The sequence below is a fragment of the Hyla sarda genome, chromosome 7 (assembly GCF_029499605.1).
Source record: "Hyla sarda isolate aHylSar1 chromosome 7, aHylSar1.hap1, whole genome shotgun sequence".
NCBI classification, from domain to species: Eukaryota; Metazoa; Chordata; class Amphibia; order Anura; family Hylidae; genus Hyla; species Hyla sarda.
The window spans coordinates 170508198-170524197 of NC_079195.1; the positions used below are offsets into that span (position 1 = coordinate 170508198).

Below are 16000 nucleotides of genomic sequence, written 5' to 3' on the forward strand. Positions count from 1 at the left end.
TGAAAAATTGCTGCTGAACTTTGAAGCCCTCTGGTGTCTTCCAAAAGTAAAAACACGTCAATTTTATGATGCAAACATAGAGTAGACATATTGTATATGTGAATAAAAAAAAAGTTAGAGAGCTTCAAAGTTAGAAAAATGCTAAATTTTCAAATTTTTCATCAAATTTTGGGATTTCTCACCAAGAAAGGATGCAAGTTACCACAAAATTTTACCACTATGTTAAATTAGAATATGTCACGAAAAAACAATCTCGGAATCAGAATGATAACTAAAGGCATTCCAGAGTTATTAATGTTTAAAGTGACAGTGGTCAGATGTGCAAAAAATGGCCGGGTCCTAAGGTGTAAAATGGCTGGGTCCTTAAATGGGCACTGTCACCAACTTTATTTTTTGATATGTTGTAGTACTTATGTACTACAACATATCTCTAATATACTTTTATTATTTTATTTTTTATTAAAATTGTTTAATTTACATTTGAAAACCGGCCACTAGGGGTCTCCCTCCTAGTTGCCAGCTGCAGCCTGGCGTGACGTCACGCCTGAAAAAGGACCGATGCGGCTGGGCATCTGTCCTTTTTTCATTCAGTCTGCGCTCACTCCCTGCCTGTCAATCAGACAGGCAGGGAGTGAGCGCATTGGCTCCCCGGCCACTGGCTGGGATGCCACTCCTCCCACACATCACCGCCGCCTCTGTCGCTGTGAGGTGGTTGGACCTGCCGTGGAGATTTACGTCCTCAGGGAGGGGAGATGAGGGAGAGGACCTGCCGTGGCGATCTATGTCCTCTGCCGTAGAGATCTGCGTCCAGCCGAGCTCAGGGAGGGGAGATGAGGGAGGGGGCGTAAACCTCTTCCCTCCCCTTGCTCTGCCCTCCCCCAGCTCTAGCTTCGGAAATCTTCGGAGACCTGGGGGAGGAGCGGACGCATGGATCTACGGGGGCGCAAACAACCACCTCACACCGCCGCCTCGTCGTTGCCACCGCTGTCCCTGCACGCCCGCTGCCGGACTCTGCAATAAGTGTAATTGGGGGGGGGGGGGGGGGGGGTTGTGATGGAGCGCCGCATGTAACTAATAGTTTATCTACACAGGGTGCCTCCAGCTGTTTCAATACTACATTTCCCAGCATGCCCTGACGGCCAATAGATGTCAGGGCAAGCTGGGAGTTGTAGTGATGAAACAGCTGGAGGCACCCTGTGTAGATGAACTAAGGGCGGAAGTACCCCCCAGCAGGCATCAGTGACGTGGTGCCTGCTGGTGAAGTCTGCCTGATAGTGAGCACACTGCCAGGCAGACAAAAGGCATTTTTAATATAGTAAAAATAAAAATTTAAAGCAGGGAGAGGGTTAGTGATAGATGTGCAATAGGCAGGGACAGAAAAAAAAATAGGATGGTGGGAGCTACCCTTTAAGGGGTTAAAAGTGCACACAGTTCCGTCCGTTTTTTATGTATGCGATTGCAATACGTTTTTTAAATCAAAGTCAAAACCGTGGTTGAACACTGTTTGGAGTACTGTTAAATACCGTATTGCAAGCAAACCATACGCATCCGTATGCATCAGAGTGCATACGGTTTGCAATGCTTTGCCTATAAATACCATTTTCAATACCGTTCCATACGTTTTCACTAATTAAATCGTATGCGGGAACCGTAGTTGAAAAACGTGATGTGAACCCAGCCTTACTGAAGTAAATCCGTTTTGTGGAAATCTAGTTATACGCCAATACCAATATTTAAGCTGCTAGTGTATTTTCAGCATATCCAAACACTTTTCGTGCTGTAGGCGTTCAACTAGGATGTAGGAGACAGCCTGTGTTTACACCGCCCTCTCCTTGTAGACAAAACTCCACACGACTTTCATGGCTCGGCCTCCCTCCGCATTAGCAGCTGATCCCCGCTCTGCCTCATTAAGATCAAATTATCTTTAATTAGCTCCTCCGATGTCCCACGTAATGTGCTGCGCTTAGAAGCCGCTTCAGACAAAGTAACTGCTCTCCTAATCATGTGGGAGCACAGCACTAATCACTTCTATCTGACTGCTCGCTTCACAGGAGGCGTCAAACAGGCGTGACCCTCCATGTATCTGCTCAAATGTGAGATCATACACTTCTCTAACAAATACTGTGTGCACTAAAGTCCGCCCTATGCAGCTGCATCCTCTGGGGCTTTCTGCTCGGAGTCTACCAGCTATACTTCACATAAATGTCCTTTATTAGCACTCATTGTACAAAATTATCTGGAGGACAGGTTCATAAGACACTATAAAGACCTATGAATGTCCTTTTTAAGATGGTTAACACTGCATTTAACCCCACTAGACATTCTGTCAAGTGACTGGTTTTTTACATCCTCATATTCTTGTATTTATAATGTCAAGGCTTTAAAAAAAAATTTTTGGTTTTAAATTGTGCATTGTTAGGTTGCATTCACATGATTAGTGCCTCTGTAGCACAGAAGCTCAAATTGGTTGCAATTGTATCTGTGCATGGAAGTATTCACTCCTATGGCCCACATTGACCAGATTGTAGTCATCGGACTGATAGTAGTGGTCTACCATGGAGGTGCTTGGACAATGACCCGAATGCAGTGACTAGCTGATTAAGATTGAGTCGATGGTCATTTATAGCATTAGGGAAATGGATCCCTGGTATCTTCAGCTTAAAGGAGTACTCCGGTGGAACTTTTTTTTTATTTTTTTAAATCAACTGGTGCCAGTAAGTTACAGATATGTAAATTACTTCTATTAAAAATATTTAATCTTCCAGTACTTATTAGCATCTGTATGCTACAGAGGAAATTTTCTTTCTGAATTTCTTCTTTGTCTTGTCCACAGTGCTCTCTGCTGACACTCTTTTTTTTATTAGAAAAATACAAAACTTATCCGATACAGAACACAAAACAAAACCAGCTTAACCAGCTATAACATAAATACAAAATACTCTTGTACAAAACAAAAAACCCTGCCTAACCAGCCAGCTCAGCCTTATTAAATTACTAAAATACTAAATATGCCTACTACACCTAACCAAACTATCAAATCAACACACTCACACACATACTGAGAAAAAAAAACAAAAACATAAAATTTAGCACTACCTGGCTATAACTCAAACCCATCCATACTCGGGAACACACAACAAGAAAACAAAACAGAAACATAACAAGCACACCACTGCAACATTTAAAACATTATTTTTATTTATTTTTTAATAATCCTATCACACACGCAATCACTTACAAAACTATATCAAACTGAATCCTGAATATTACACAACATAGCAATAAAACATCTGGTCCGACTGCCATATCTATTAAAAAGCTATATAATGCAAAACAATATAGATATAAAACACATTATAGACACAAAATGCATAAATATAATCTATACATATAATATACACTGCAGTCCCCCCCTCTCTATAAACCTACAAAAAACAGAAAACCCTACACTAAAACTGTCCCCTCACCCACACCACCCCTCCTGTACATGGGTCAGAGTCCATACTGTTCTACAGTTCACAATGTCAATCCTCAACTGACCCATGTCAGGTCCCCCCAAAGAAGCAAAACACCACCACCCACAAATACACCCTTCCCAAACTCCTCCCAGCCAACTTGTACACAAACTTATACACACACTGAACCACAACCCACTTTAGGCCCAAGTTTGGTCGCCTGTAAGCCCTTCATAACGTATCAGCTTAAAACAAAACAAAAAGCTAGCGTGTGCATGAATTAACCCACCACCGGGAAGAAGGATGGCAGACTTGATGCATCAAAATAATTTTAAACTCTTTCCCTAACTCCCCCTACAATTCTCCCTAATTCTATCCCTCCATTAAAACTAACCCTACTCTCACCCTATCTCTATCCCTATAATACTTCCCCTATCCAAAATAAAGGTACTCTACCCAAAAGGTCTAGTACCTAGGGCACATCAAAAGAAAACCCTCTCCATAGGAGAGAAGCCCTACTGGTACCAAGACTGCCATGCTCCAAAGACCTGATCTTCCCGAGGTCACCGGTGATATTCCTACAGACCTTCACCTCGGAGAGGATTTTCTGCTGGGTTGACACTAAACACTGTGCATTCCATGTGTAGTACCTAACCACTAAACTGACTAAGAACAAAGTGCCCCGGTCTCGGCCACCCAAGTTCCTAAATGCCCCATAAGCCCACTCCGGGTAGATAAGGCCTAAATTGACTCCAGCCGAAGGAAGAGCCCACCCAGTTGTAGACCCCTATATTAAAGGTACAATGAAGCAGGAAGTGGTCCATGCTTTCCAGCCTGTCCCCGCACTCTTCTCTGGGACATCCCCGATCATCAGATTTCCTGCACTTCAGGTTGTCCCTTACATATAGCTTCCCCTGAAAGCATTGCCAGGCCAAGTCCCAAAACTTCTGGGGGATCCTTTTCATGTTTAAAAGATACAACCCCACCCTCAGATCCCGACCTGGGCAGTCCCTGAGCGCCAGAGGCTTCTGGAAGTGGGTCAACAGAACCCGTTTGTCAAGGAACTGCCTTGACTGGGTCCTGATCTCCCACACTCCCAGACCCCACCGATGTATCGCCTTCAGAGTTGGGGTAGCGTAAGCCGGAAGATATCCATGGGGCGTACAGAGGTCCTTCACTTGCCCTCCTCTCTCCCATTCCTGGAAGAAAGTCCGAAACCATTCCCTGCAGGAGAGTACCCAGGGAGAAGCCCTCTCTGACCAGAGGTTTGAGATGTTGGCTTTCAAGAAGGTGTTCATTAAGAACACCACAGGGTTTACCATAGATAAACCCCCCTAGTCTCTTCGTGCGGTACGTAACCTCCCTCTTGACTAGGTTCATCCTGTTCCCCCATAACATCTGGAAAAACAGGCTGTAGATCCTAGTGTAGTAAGCCTCTGGCAAGATACATATGTTGCCCAGATAGATAAACAAGGGGAGCAGGTACTATTTGATCAGGTGTACCCTTTCCCTGAGGGTCATAGACCAACCCTTCCACTGGTCCACCCACTGAGTGACATCCTGGAGCTTACCATCCCAGTTTTTGGTAGGCTAATCATGCTGGCCAAATGTGATGCCTAAGACTTTTGCCGATTCTTGGGGCTCTGGAAGGGTGTCCGGGAGATCAAACGTGGGATCCCCCCTCCCAGCCAGAGACTCTCACATTTATCCCGGTTGATCTTAGACCCGGATGCCTCTGAGTAGCGGTCCACCTCAGACATCACCACATCGACCTCCTCTCTCTCGGAGACGAAAATAGTGACATCGTCATCGTACGCCACCACTCTCTGGGTGACAGCTGGCTCCGCCAGACTCATCCCGACTCCCGCCAATGGTCCGCGACTCACCCTCCTAAGGAAGGGATCGATCGCGAACACATATAAGAGCGTGCTCAAAGGACAACCCTGATGGACTCCAGACCCCACCTCAAAAGAGCGGCCAGACCACCCGTTCACCAGCGGGAAACTCTCTGCCCCTGCATACAAAATCTTAAGCCAATTAACAAAAGTACTCGGTAAGCCATATCTCAGGAGGACGGACCAGAGGTACTCGTGGTTCACCCGATCAAATGCTTCGGCCTGATCCAAGGACAGCAAGTACCCCTTCCAGAGACCTGCACTACTCCACTCCCTCCCTGACACTAAGGACAGCACTTAAGGTGCTTTGGCCTGGAACAGTGCAGTGCTGGGCCCTCGAAAGGAGCCGGGGTGCAAACTTCACCAACCGATTAAACAGTATCTTAGCCAGAAGCTTCCTGTCCGTATTGAGAAGAGCTATGGGCCTCCAATTCTCAATACGGCTGGGATCTTTAGCCTTTGAGAGAAGAATCAGGGCTGACCTCCTCATTGACTTCGGCAGAGTGCCCGAGGAGAGACACTCATTGAATACCTCAGTCAAGAGGGGAGCTAAAGACTCCTTAAAGGTCTTGTACCACTCGGATGTTAAGCCATCCGGACCTGGCGACTTCTTAGGGGCAAGCCCCTTGATCGCCAGTCTCACTTCCTCTTCCCTGATTTTTTGCCAAAACATCGAGAGGGGGTCTACCCCTGGCTCAGGAATGGTTTCAGCCAGGAAAACAGACATCTTATCCCGATCTAGATCCTTCCTCCCCAAGAGGTGCGAGTAGAAGAATCTGTCAACCTCCAAGATCCCTGATCTGGACAGATTCAGAGATCCTGTACGATCAATCAGTCCGCTTCTTGAATATCTCCCACCACTCTGACTTACTACTACAGGCCCAGTAAAGGTACCTGACTCTGAAGAAAATCCTCAAAGGACTGTCTTACCTCAGCTTCCTCCAGGAGGGACATATTCAGCTTCCAGTAACCTTTACCCATCCGAGGGGTCCCTGAAATATTCAGGGAAAACAAAATCATACAGTGATCGGAGAACTCCACCTCACCACGGACACTGCGGAAGAGACGGCTTCCTCCTTTAAATAAAAGCTATCCTAGACCTGTGACTACCTTGATTATAGGTGAAACCCGCGTGGCCCGAGGGGCTCCAGATGTGGGCGTCCTCTAGGCGAGCTTCTCTAGCTATGCTAATCAGTGCCACACTATCGCAAGTTAGCAGACCATTGGAGCCTCTCCTATCTTGGGACCTTGTGACATTATTGAAGTCCCCTCCAAAGATCACCTGCCGCCTTGTAAAAAGAAAGGGCTTAATCCTCATAAAGAGATCTTTACGGCCCGCTAAGTTTGCGGTGCGTAGATGTTAATGAGCCGGAGCTCTTGTCCCTTCATGAAGACATCTAAGAACAGGCACCTCCCCATTTCTAATTCAATAACCCATCTGCATTCAACAGGAGCGGTAAAAAGGACCGCCACCCCATTATACAGCTCAGCCGCAAGAGACCAGTGGGAGGGGCCACGCCTCCATTCTATTCTGGCTTTTACAAGAGAGGCTAGATCTGACAACCTGGTCTCCTGTAAAAAGAAAATGTCAGCTTCAACGTGGCCGAGAAAATCAAAGGCTGCAAATCTAGCCGTATCAGACTTTATGCTGGCACAATTAATTGATGCCAGCGTCATTGGAGTGAGTGCCGCCATACAGGGTGATTAAATTAGATGGCCGCACCCCTTACTTTTTCTTTCCCTTCTTTTTCCCCCCCCTCATCCCCCGAAGAAGACGAGCGGGCAGGACCACTCTTGGATCTTTTTTTCCACTCAGATTGGTCCATATGGTCCCTGTCTCCGTCCGGCCCCGGTCTAGCCCTGCCCTCCGAGGAAGGTGCCTCGACAGGACAGGGCCCAGTTCCCCCAAGAGGCTCTTTCTTCCTCGGCACCCCACCCTCACCTTCCCCCTCCAAGGAGGGGGAGGAGATGGTATCGAGGACGAGGTACCGGTTTGACAGGTCAATCAGAGGGGGGGCAGTCAGGCTTCCGTTCTGGACCTGGCCCGTAGTACAAGGAATAGAGTGCTCAGACCTCTTCTTTCTCCCTTTTCTTTTGCCCTTGTCTTTCTTTTTGGGCCTCTCCCTGCTCTCCTCATCCACACATTCATAGTGGGAGGAATCGGAGGGGTTGGCCATATTGCCTTCCTCTCCGTGAAGTCTCCTGATCTCCTCATCCAGTATGTTCCTCCAGGGCTTCAGCGGTTACAGGGCCAGCTTCAGGAGCAGGGGCTGAAGCTACCCCCGCCACCTGGGCACTCTCCAGCTCCCTACTCCTTCTACGATTTTCTTCCCGCCTTAGTTTGGCGGGGCCCTTTTTCCTCCTCATTAGCCCTGTTGCGCCCCAATCCCTGCCCGTACCCTCCCCAGCCGAGGCAACTTCACAGCTCTCCTCAGCCGGAGCGGCCGCTGCACGGGCGAAGACATTAGGATAACGGCTAAAAGGGTGCCCGAGGACACCACACAGGTGGCAACGGATCTGCCTACAGGATGCGGCCAGATGACCCATCCCACCACACAAAGCGCAGACCTGCACAGTACAGGCTGCGCTAAAGTGGGTGGGGCTGCCACACCTGTGACAGACCTTAGGCTGCCCCTGGTAGAAGACCTGGATCCTATCACGTCCAAGGAAGGCGGCTGACAGAATGTTGGCAATCGTACTTCCTGAGCGCTTGAGTTTGACGGAAAACGTCCAGGCCCCGGACCAGATCTCGTGCTCATCCAAGTTTTTCTTAGGCATGTCCGTCACATCCCCATACCGTCCGAGCCAGGTCATGATGTCATAACAAGAAAGCGACTCGTTACGAGTCAAAATGGTCACCTTCTTGACAGAGTTCTGACGGGAAATCGCCTTTACGGCGAAATCCCACCAGCCGGGCTCGTTCTTCGCCACTTCGTAGTTTGACCAGAAGAGTTCAAGACCCGCTGGCCGAACGAAACTGACGTCAAACTCAGACGAACCGTAGGGGTGAATCAGGGCAAAGATGTCACTCGCCCTGAATTCCATCCGAAGGAGGAGCTAAACCACTTTAGCGCGAGGTGGACACACATCCTCGCCCCTCCAAATCAGACGGACCACATTCCTACGGTTATTGTCCTGCCCGGGTGTCTGGAGGAACCAGACCACCTCCCCATTCCGCTCTCGGAAAGCCCCCAAACCGTGCCTCTCTATCCAGAAAGACAGGTCGACCTCACCCCTCCCCTCTACCTGGATCGACCTGTCGCCCCTATGCAGAGCCTCCAGGAGGCGCTGTTGCAAGTGGCCTCCAGAGCCGGACAGAGACGGGGACCCCCCTGAACCCCCGGCAGCGACATTAGCATAGCTCCTTGGAGCAGTCACTACCGGGGGGGCAGCCGGACCAGACCCAGAACCATCAGTACAGCCACTCACACCACTACTCCCGGCTTTATTCCCATCCATTCCAGACTTCCCATTCTTACCATTACTACTCCCACCATCATTCACTCCACTTACACTCCCACATACCTGTAGTACTGCTGGTCTTATTATGATTTTCTGCGCTGGGGTCGACGCTGCTGCTGCCGGGGTTGACACTGATGACTCCTCCTCCACGGGCGATGACTCCTCCTGAGTCTAGGGCCTCCCCCCCCAAGCGCATCCCAGCTCCTCCCATAGCGCCAGCGCTTGGTTTGCCTAACCGCACAGGCTCTGCAGGTGATATCGGTGCCCGGACACTCCCCCCCCCCCCCCCACAGAGGAGTGCCCCGCAGAACACACAGTACTCGGGGGGACCGCCCCCAGTGCACACAGACACACCACGCTCTCCGCCGCCGGCGCCCGGACACTTCCCCCCCCCCCCCCCCTCACAGTGGAATACCCCGCAGCACCGGTAATGCCCACAGTACTTAGGGAACCGCCCCCCGAGCACACGGCAGCAAAACTCACCTCTGGCACTTGGACACGCCCTCCTGCAGTGCCAGATCTGCCCACCATGAGCCTATCCTGCCTCTCCCTACCGGCAGGATGGGTAGGCTTTACAGCTATTGCGTCTGCAGCCTTTTCTGACGCCATGCTGTACCCCCCCATGCTGGCTCCGTTCCACTACAGAAACGGAGTCTGGCAGTTTGGGGGGCCCAGCAGCCTGAACCAGCTTTGCAACTGGCCCTGACTGCTGGAAAGGGACAAATGTACTTCACTGTCTCCTGGGTCTTCTGCTTCTTACGCTTCACTGCCACATCATCTCACTGGTCATCTCCAAAGGTAAAATTCTGGAGGTGTGCTGGGGACTCCTGCATAACAATCGCCCTCAGTAATCCCCCAGCCTCACTCTCCAGTTCATCCTCCTCGCTCTCACTTAATGGGAGCGCCACCTGGGCTGGCTCTATGTAGCGGTCCTGGGTGTTATAGGGAGTAGCTACAGGCAAAGCATCCATTTTCACCACTTGTGCTCTTTCTCCCACCTTCTCCTCCTTTTATACCTTCATCATCCTCCACACTTTCTTCACTGCCACTACTCTCCCCATCATCCACCTCCACCTTACCTGGGGATTTCATGGCAGCAAACCGGTTGTTGTTCTGAAGCTTCTCCTTAAAGAGACCGCTCCCCTCCAAGATCTCTGCTCTCCTCTCCTCCAGCTGCACAATCTCAGCCTTCAGTGCTGAGATATTTTTTCTTAGCTCTGGTCTGTTCTTTTTTTGGCGCTGTGTTCACCAGATTATGAGCCCCTTGCAGATCCTCTCTGGCCAACTTCAGCTCCTTGCCGCAGCGATCATACTCTGCAAACCGTGCGGCCATGCGGGAGCAGTAGGTGGCGCTGGACTCCTTTGGCCCTCTCTTTGCCCACAAGTCCACACTTCTCCTCCTTGCTCTTCTGTCACCATTCCTCTGGCTGGCACCCGTTGCCAGGGGTGCAGAGCCTGCATTGCTGCAGACTCTGCCAGATCTTCTCCACCCGGCCAGAATGGCTGTTGCTGTTTGCTCTCCACCCCCGCCAGCCTTGAAGAACGGGAGGTGGAGGCCAGGGACGCCATGCAGGGAGGCTCTCCCCAAGAGGCTGCCACACTCCTGGGGAGGCTGATGAATCACCTGCTCTGGTCTGCTGGAAGTCTGTGGAGCTCACACTGAACTACTCTGGACTTGCTGTGTTCACAGGAATTGCTCTCTGCTGACACCTCTGTCCTTGTCAGGAACTGTCCAGAGCAGAAGAAAATCCCCATAGCAAACCTTTCCTTCTCTGGACAGTTCCTGACATGGACAATGGTGTCAACAGAGAGCACTGTGGACAAGACAAAGAAGAAATTCAAAAAGAAAATAATTTTCTCTGTAGCATACAGCTGCTAATAATTACTGAAAGGATTGATATTTTTTAATAGAAGTAATTTACAAATCTGTTTAACTTTCTGGCACCAGTTCATTTAAAAAGAAGAAAAAAGTTTTCAGGAGTACCCCTTTAAATTATAGGTGCCAGGCCTTCACACTTCGTATTTTGATGTTTTCTACAAACCATGTTTTTGTTTTTTTTGTAGCCAAACACGGAGGCTCGAAGGTTTAGATGTTTCTCCTGTAGGCTTTCATCCTGATTTGACTGCACCATTACATATTTTACGTGTCGTTTTTTTTTTGTTTGTTTTATGTTTATTGTATTAAATTGTACTCATAATAAAAACAAAAGCACTAGATTTGACTGCATCATTATCCAGGAATAAAGAAACTTTGTTGCTTTTTTTTATAATAACAGTGCCACACCTGTCCTCAGTTTGGTTGTGGTATTACAACTCTTCTCCATTCTCCTTTAATGGAGCTTAAATGTGATACTACACACAAACTGAGGACAAGAGTGGCGCTATTCCTGAAAGAAAGCAACTATTATTTTCACCTTTTTAGCTGTGGAAGCATCAATGAATGCAGCATGTGACGTGATTGTCGCATGTTTTATTGGTTTCCATAGTTATGGCAGATGTTGTTTTACATGTCTGTACTGTGATCTTTTTTTTTTTTTTTTATAAAAATGTAAAATGTGAATGCTTACAAAATGTAATCCATTTATTGTCTACTAGCAAAAAAACATATCAAATGACCTTTGCTTTAACCAAGTTAGGTCAAGGTGCCTGTGAAATCATGGCAAAAACAATGACTTAGCTATACTGTGTGCATAGGCTTTGTTATTCCTTTGTTATGTGCAGTGCCCTATGGGTCTTTTTTGCAGTATGTCATATGTACAGAGACATTTTCCTCTAGAAGCATTGCTTGTTGGTTAAATACCATTGTACATATAGAATCTAATGGAGTGTTGCAAACATTTTTTCATCTACAGGATTTCATAGTGGGCAGGCCTGTGTATCTGTGCAAAATGGCTCTAATACTGTGTCATGGCTATCGCCACCTTACATTTTTATTATCCAAGTAAACCTACAATGGTAAATGTAGCAACTTTGATAAGAATTTTAAAGTTATATACCTAATGTCCGGAAAATCATAATAAGTAACGTGTTATCATTCAGCGTCATGACCTGTAGGTAACAGCCTCCCCTGTAGATAGTAGCACCCCCCTTCCTGTAGGTAGCTTTCCACCACCTGTAGATAGTATCTGCTCCCCCAATATAGAGTAGCAACTGCCCTCGGCATCTCATATACTGCACTACCACCATTTTCTCTGTAAAATGTTGCTTCTTTGCTCCCCCTTCCATTAGAAGCATGGGACATTTATGTCACTCTTCCTCCTCCACTGTGCTTGCCCTCTTTGCTTTCTCTTTAGCTTTACACTGCACTCGATCAGAGTGAAGTAAATGTCACAAGTGCTTCCTTTCAGAGCTGGATCCAGACCACGGGCAGCCTAATAGTACCTGCTGATATGTAAGGACCCATATTTAAAAAAAAAAAAAAAAAAAAAATTAATAAAAAGAAGCGAGAGAGAAGCTGCTTTTTTTCTTTCTTCTTTTTTTCTTCTGGATCTAGCTGAATGTGAAAGTCTATATACTATTCCAGCCAGCAAACCCCAGTTAATATGGCCATAAGTGGAGGCCCGAATGACATGGTTTTTGTCCTCTGTAAAGTAGCCTGAGTCTGTGGATTAAGTGGCTTCTGTTTCTAAATTGACACTTAACACTGTGGAAAAACACTGTGGGGAAAAAAAAGCCTAGTAGACAATAATACAGTACCCGGTTAATATTGCACTCTCCCACCAAAGTGAGAGAATTTCTAATTTCTTATTGAGCTTTATACATAAGACCATCTTGTAACTTTCATTCATGAAATAGTACTATTGTTATTGTCTGAGGTTTTCAATCAAAGTGGAAAAAACTAAAGTAGGTGCCGTAAAATTTAACTTTTAATTAGATAATAATAAAATACACCAAAATAAAGGATAGTGTATTAAACGTGAAACCAAATCAAAATATAAGGGAGGGGGACGCCAAATGCAACTCCCCTATCTCACATAAGGTCCTTATCTCTGTATATCAAGATAATACCAATATCACCCCATTATTGAATCAAAGACCACAGTACAAAAAATGCACCAAAAAAAGAAAAAATTGCATGAAATGTTTTGGCTGATTTTTTTCCTTAAAATACACTGTGTTACCATATCCTTACTGAGATTGTTATTGTTTTTCTACAGGTCATCCATCGTGTCTAAAGTTTTGCCCAGAGCTCACATCCAATGTAAAAGCTTTAAGGTGGCAGTGCATTGAATGCAAAACCTGCAGTGCCTGTAGGATTCAGGGGAAGAATGCAGTAAGTTTATCCCACACTTAGGTGCAGAGAAAAATCCTGAATGTAATTTATATATTGGACATATAAAATAAAATTAAAAACAGCTCATTGTTGTTTTTCTCATCTTGCAGGATAATATGCTTTTTTGTGATTCTTGCGATAGAGGATTTCACATGGAATGCTGTGACCCACCACTTGCACGAATGCCAAAAGGTAGTATGTACTAAAGCTCCATTTTAAATCTAGTAAACGTGACCTAAATGTCTAAGGTGGACAAGTTGGACCTTTGTGAAAGCTAATGCAAATATTAATGGTGAAAGCCAGTCAGGAGTGAACTTTCTGTTCTGATGTTTTAATAATAACTATGAGAATTTATCACATTGTGTCATTAATAAAGTCCACTGCTGGACTAGCTTAGAAAAATGTGGCACGTGTTCAGTGGCAAACTGGTTTGGATTGTCATTTTGGTCTTTAGTTTGATTTCTAGTGAGATTTTGACAGTTCTTTTTTCTTTTCTTTTTTGCCTTTTCCAAATATTTTTCTGTTAAGTAGGGTAACCAAACACGCTTTTTATTTTTTTAAATGGAAATACTGATTCAAACCCTAGAAAACTGTATGTCCCCAAACTCCGAATATGATATATGCTACCCTTAGATTGAGTAACATACCTAGACAAATAGCCTTGGCACACAAGCTAAAAAATAGGGGCTACCACAAAAATAGCCACCATGTCTTCATGTAATACAGTATCTTATAATGGGAGTGATTTTATACTCAGCCTCAAAATGTTCCCCCAATGTGAAAAGGTCCAGATAACAAAAGGAAGCAGTTTAAATGGGTCAGATAAAAAATGTTTTTGTATGCTGTACATCTTGGCAAAACATTAACCTTTCTGATATACTTCATTATCATTTTTTCCCCCTTTTTTCTAGAAATCGTAGAAGCATAAGAACATTTGGCCCATGTAGTCTACCCAATATTCAGAATCCTATCAATAGTCCCTGGCCCTTTCTTATATGATGGATAGCCTTATGCTAATCCCATGCAGGCTTAAACTCATTCACTGTACTTGTAGCTATCACTTCCAGAAAGGCTATTCCATGCATCTACTACTCTTTCAGTAAAGAAATACTTCCTCATATTACTTTTAACCCCTTAGGGACTCAGCCCATTTTCACCTTAATTAAGGACTCAGCCCCTTTTTTGCAATTCTGACCACTGTCAATTTATGCATTAATAACTCTGGGATGCCTTTACCTTTTATTCTGATTCCAAGATAGTTTTTTCGTGACATATTCTACTTTAACATAGTGGAAAATTTTCGTCGTTACTTGCATCCTTTCTTGGTGAAAAATCCCAAAATTTCATGAACATTTTTCTAACTTTGAAACTCTGCTTGTAGGGAAAATGGACATTCCAAATAAATGATATATTGATTCACAAATACAATATGTCTACTTTTTTGTTGGCATCATAAAGTTGACATGTTTTTTTTACTTTTTGAAGATATTAGAGGGTTTCAAAGTATAGCAGCAATTTTAAAAATTTTCATGAAAATTTCAAAATCAGAATTTTTCAGGGACCAGTTAAGTTTGAAGTGGATTTGAGTGGCCTTTCTGTTAGAAATACCCCATTATAGAAACTAAACCCCTCAAAGTATTCAAAATGACATTCAAAAAGTTTGTTAACCCTTTAGGTGATTAACAAGAATAGCAGCAAAGTGGAGGAGAAAAATTGAAATCTGCGTTTTTTTTTAAAAAGTAGTATAAGGAGAAAAAGCCACCAAAAATTAGTAGCCCAATTATTCTCGAGTATGGAATTGCCTCATATGTTGACATAAAGTGCTCTGCGGGCTCACAACATGGCTGAAGAGGGAAAAGAGCAACTGTGGGATTTTTGAAAACTAATCTAGCTGTCGTGGTTTTTGGGGGCCATGTTGCATTTAGGAAGCCCCCATGGTGCCAGAACAGCAAAAAAAAAAAAAAACACATGGCATACTATTTTGGAAACTACACCCCTCAAGGAACGTAACAAGGGGTATAGTGATCCTTAACACCTCACAGGTGTTTGATGACTTTGCGTTTAAGTTGGACGTGAAAATGGAAAATGAGATTTTTAACACTAAAATGATGGTGTTATCTCAAGTTTTTCTTTTTCACAAGGGGTAATAGGAGAAAATGGACCCCAAAATTTGAAGCCCAATTTTTCCAGATTAAGTAAATGCACATATGTGGACGTTAAGTGCTCTGCTGGCGCACTACAGGTCTCGGAGCAGAAGGAGCGCCATTGGACTTTTTTTTTGAATTTTGCTGAAATTGAAGTCGGGGGCCATGTGCCTTTACAAACCCCCCACGGTGCCAGAACAGCAGAAAACCCCCACATATAAGACCATTTTGGAAACTACACCCCTCCAGGAACGTAACAAGGGTTACAGTGAGTACTTACACCTCACATGTTTTTTTAAACAGTGGGCCGTAAAAGTGAAAAATTTGATATTTAAAACTAAAATGGTGTTACTCCAAATTTTTTATTTTCACATGGGGTAATAGGGCAAAAGGCCCCCAAAATTTTTAGTGAAATTTCGCCTGAGAAAGAAAATACCCCATATGTGGATGTAAAGTGCTCTGCGGGCGCACTGCAATGCTCAGAATAGGAGCACCATTGGGCTTTTGGAGTGAAGTTTGTTGGAATTGAAGTGAAGTTTGTTGGGGGGCCATGTGCGTTTACAAAGCCCCCATTGTGCAAGAACCGCTGTAACCCCACACATGTGACACAATTTTAAAAACTACACCCCTCAAGGAATGTAACAAGCGTTATAGTGAGTACTTACACCTCACATGTTTTTTGAACAGTGGGCCGTAAAAGTGAAAGAATTCATTTTTAACACTGAATTGCTGTTATGAACCCAAATTTTTTTAGTGTCACAAGTAGTAAGA

The 16000-nt window shown here is 45.3% G+C and overlaps 1 protein-coding gene across 13 annotated transcripts in view; it reads left to right on the forward strand.

The window, feature by feature from the left end:
* KAT6B (lysine acetyltransferase 6B) overlaps positions 1-16000 on the forward strand; it is a 217042-nt gene that overhangs the window by 98262 nt on the left and 102780 nt on the right. For 12 of the 13 annotated variants that reach the window (XM_056531274.1, XM_056531264.1, XM_056531268.1 and 9 more), the window contains 2 exons: positions 12970-13085; positions 13196-13277. In XM_056531274.1, coding sequence (XP_056387249.1) covers positions 13081-13085; positions 13196-13277 — 87 coding nt within the window. In that variant the 5' untranslated portion in view covers positions 12970-13080. Of the gene's footprint in view, positions 1-12969; positions 13086-13195; positions 13278-16000 lie in introns of those variants that run through there. The other variant, XM_056531278.1, reaches the window with a different exon arrangement.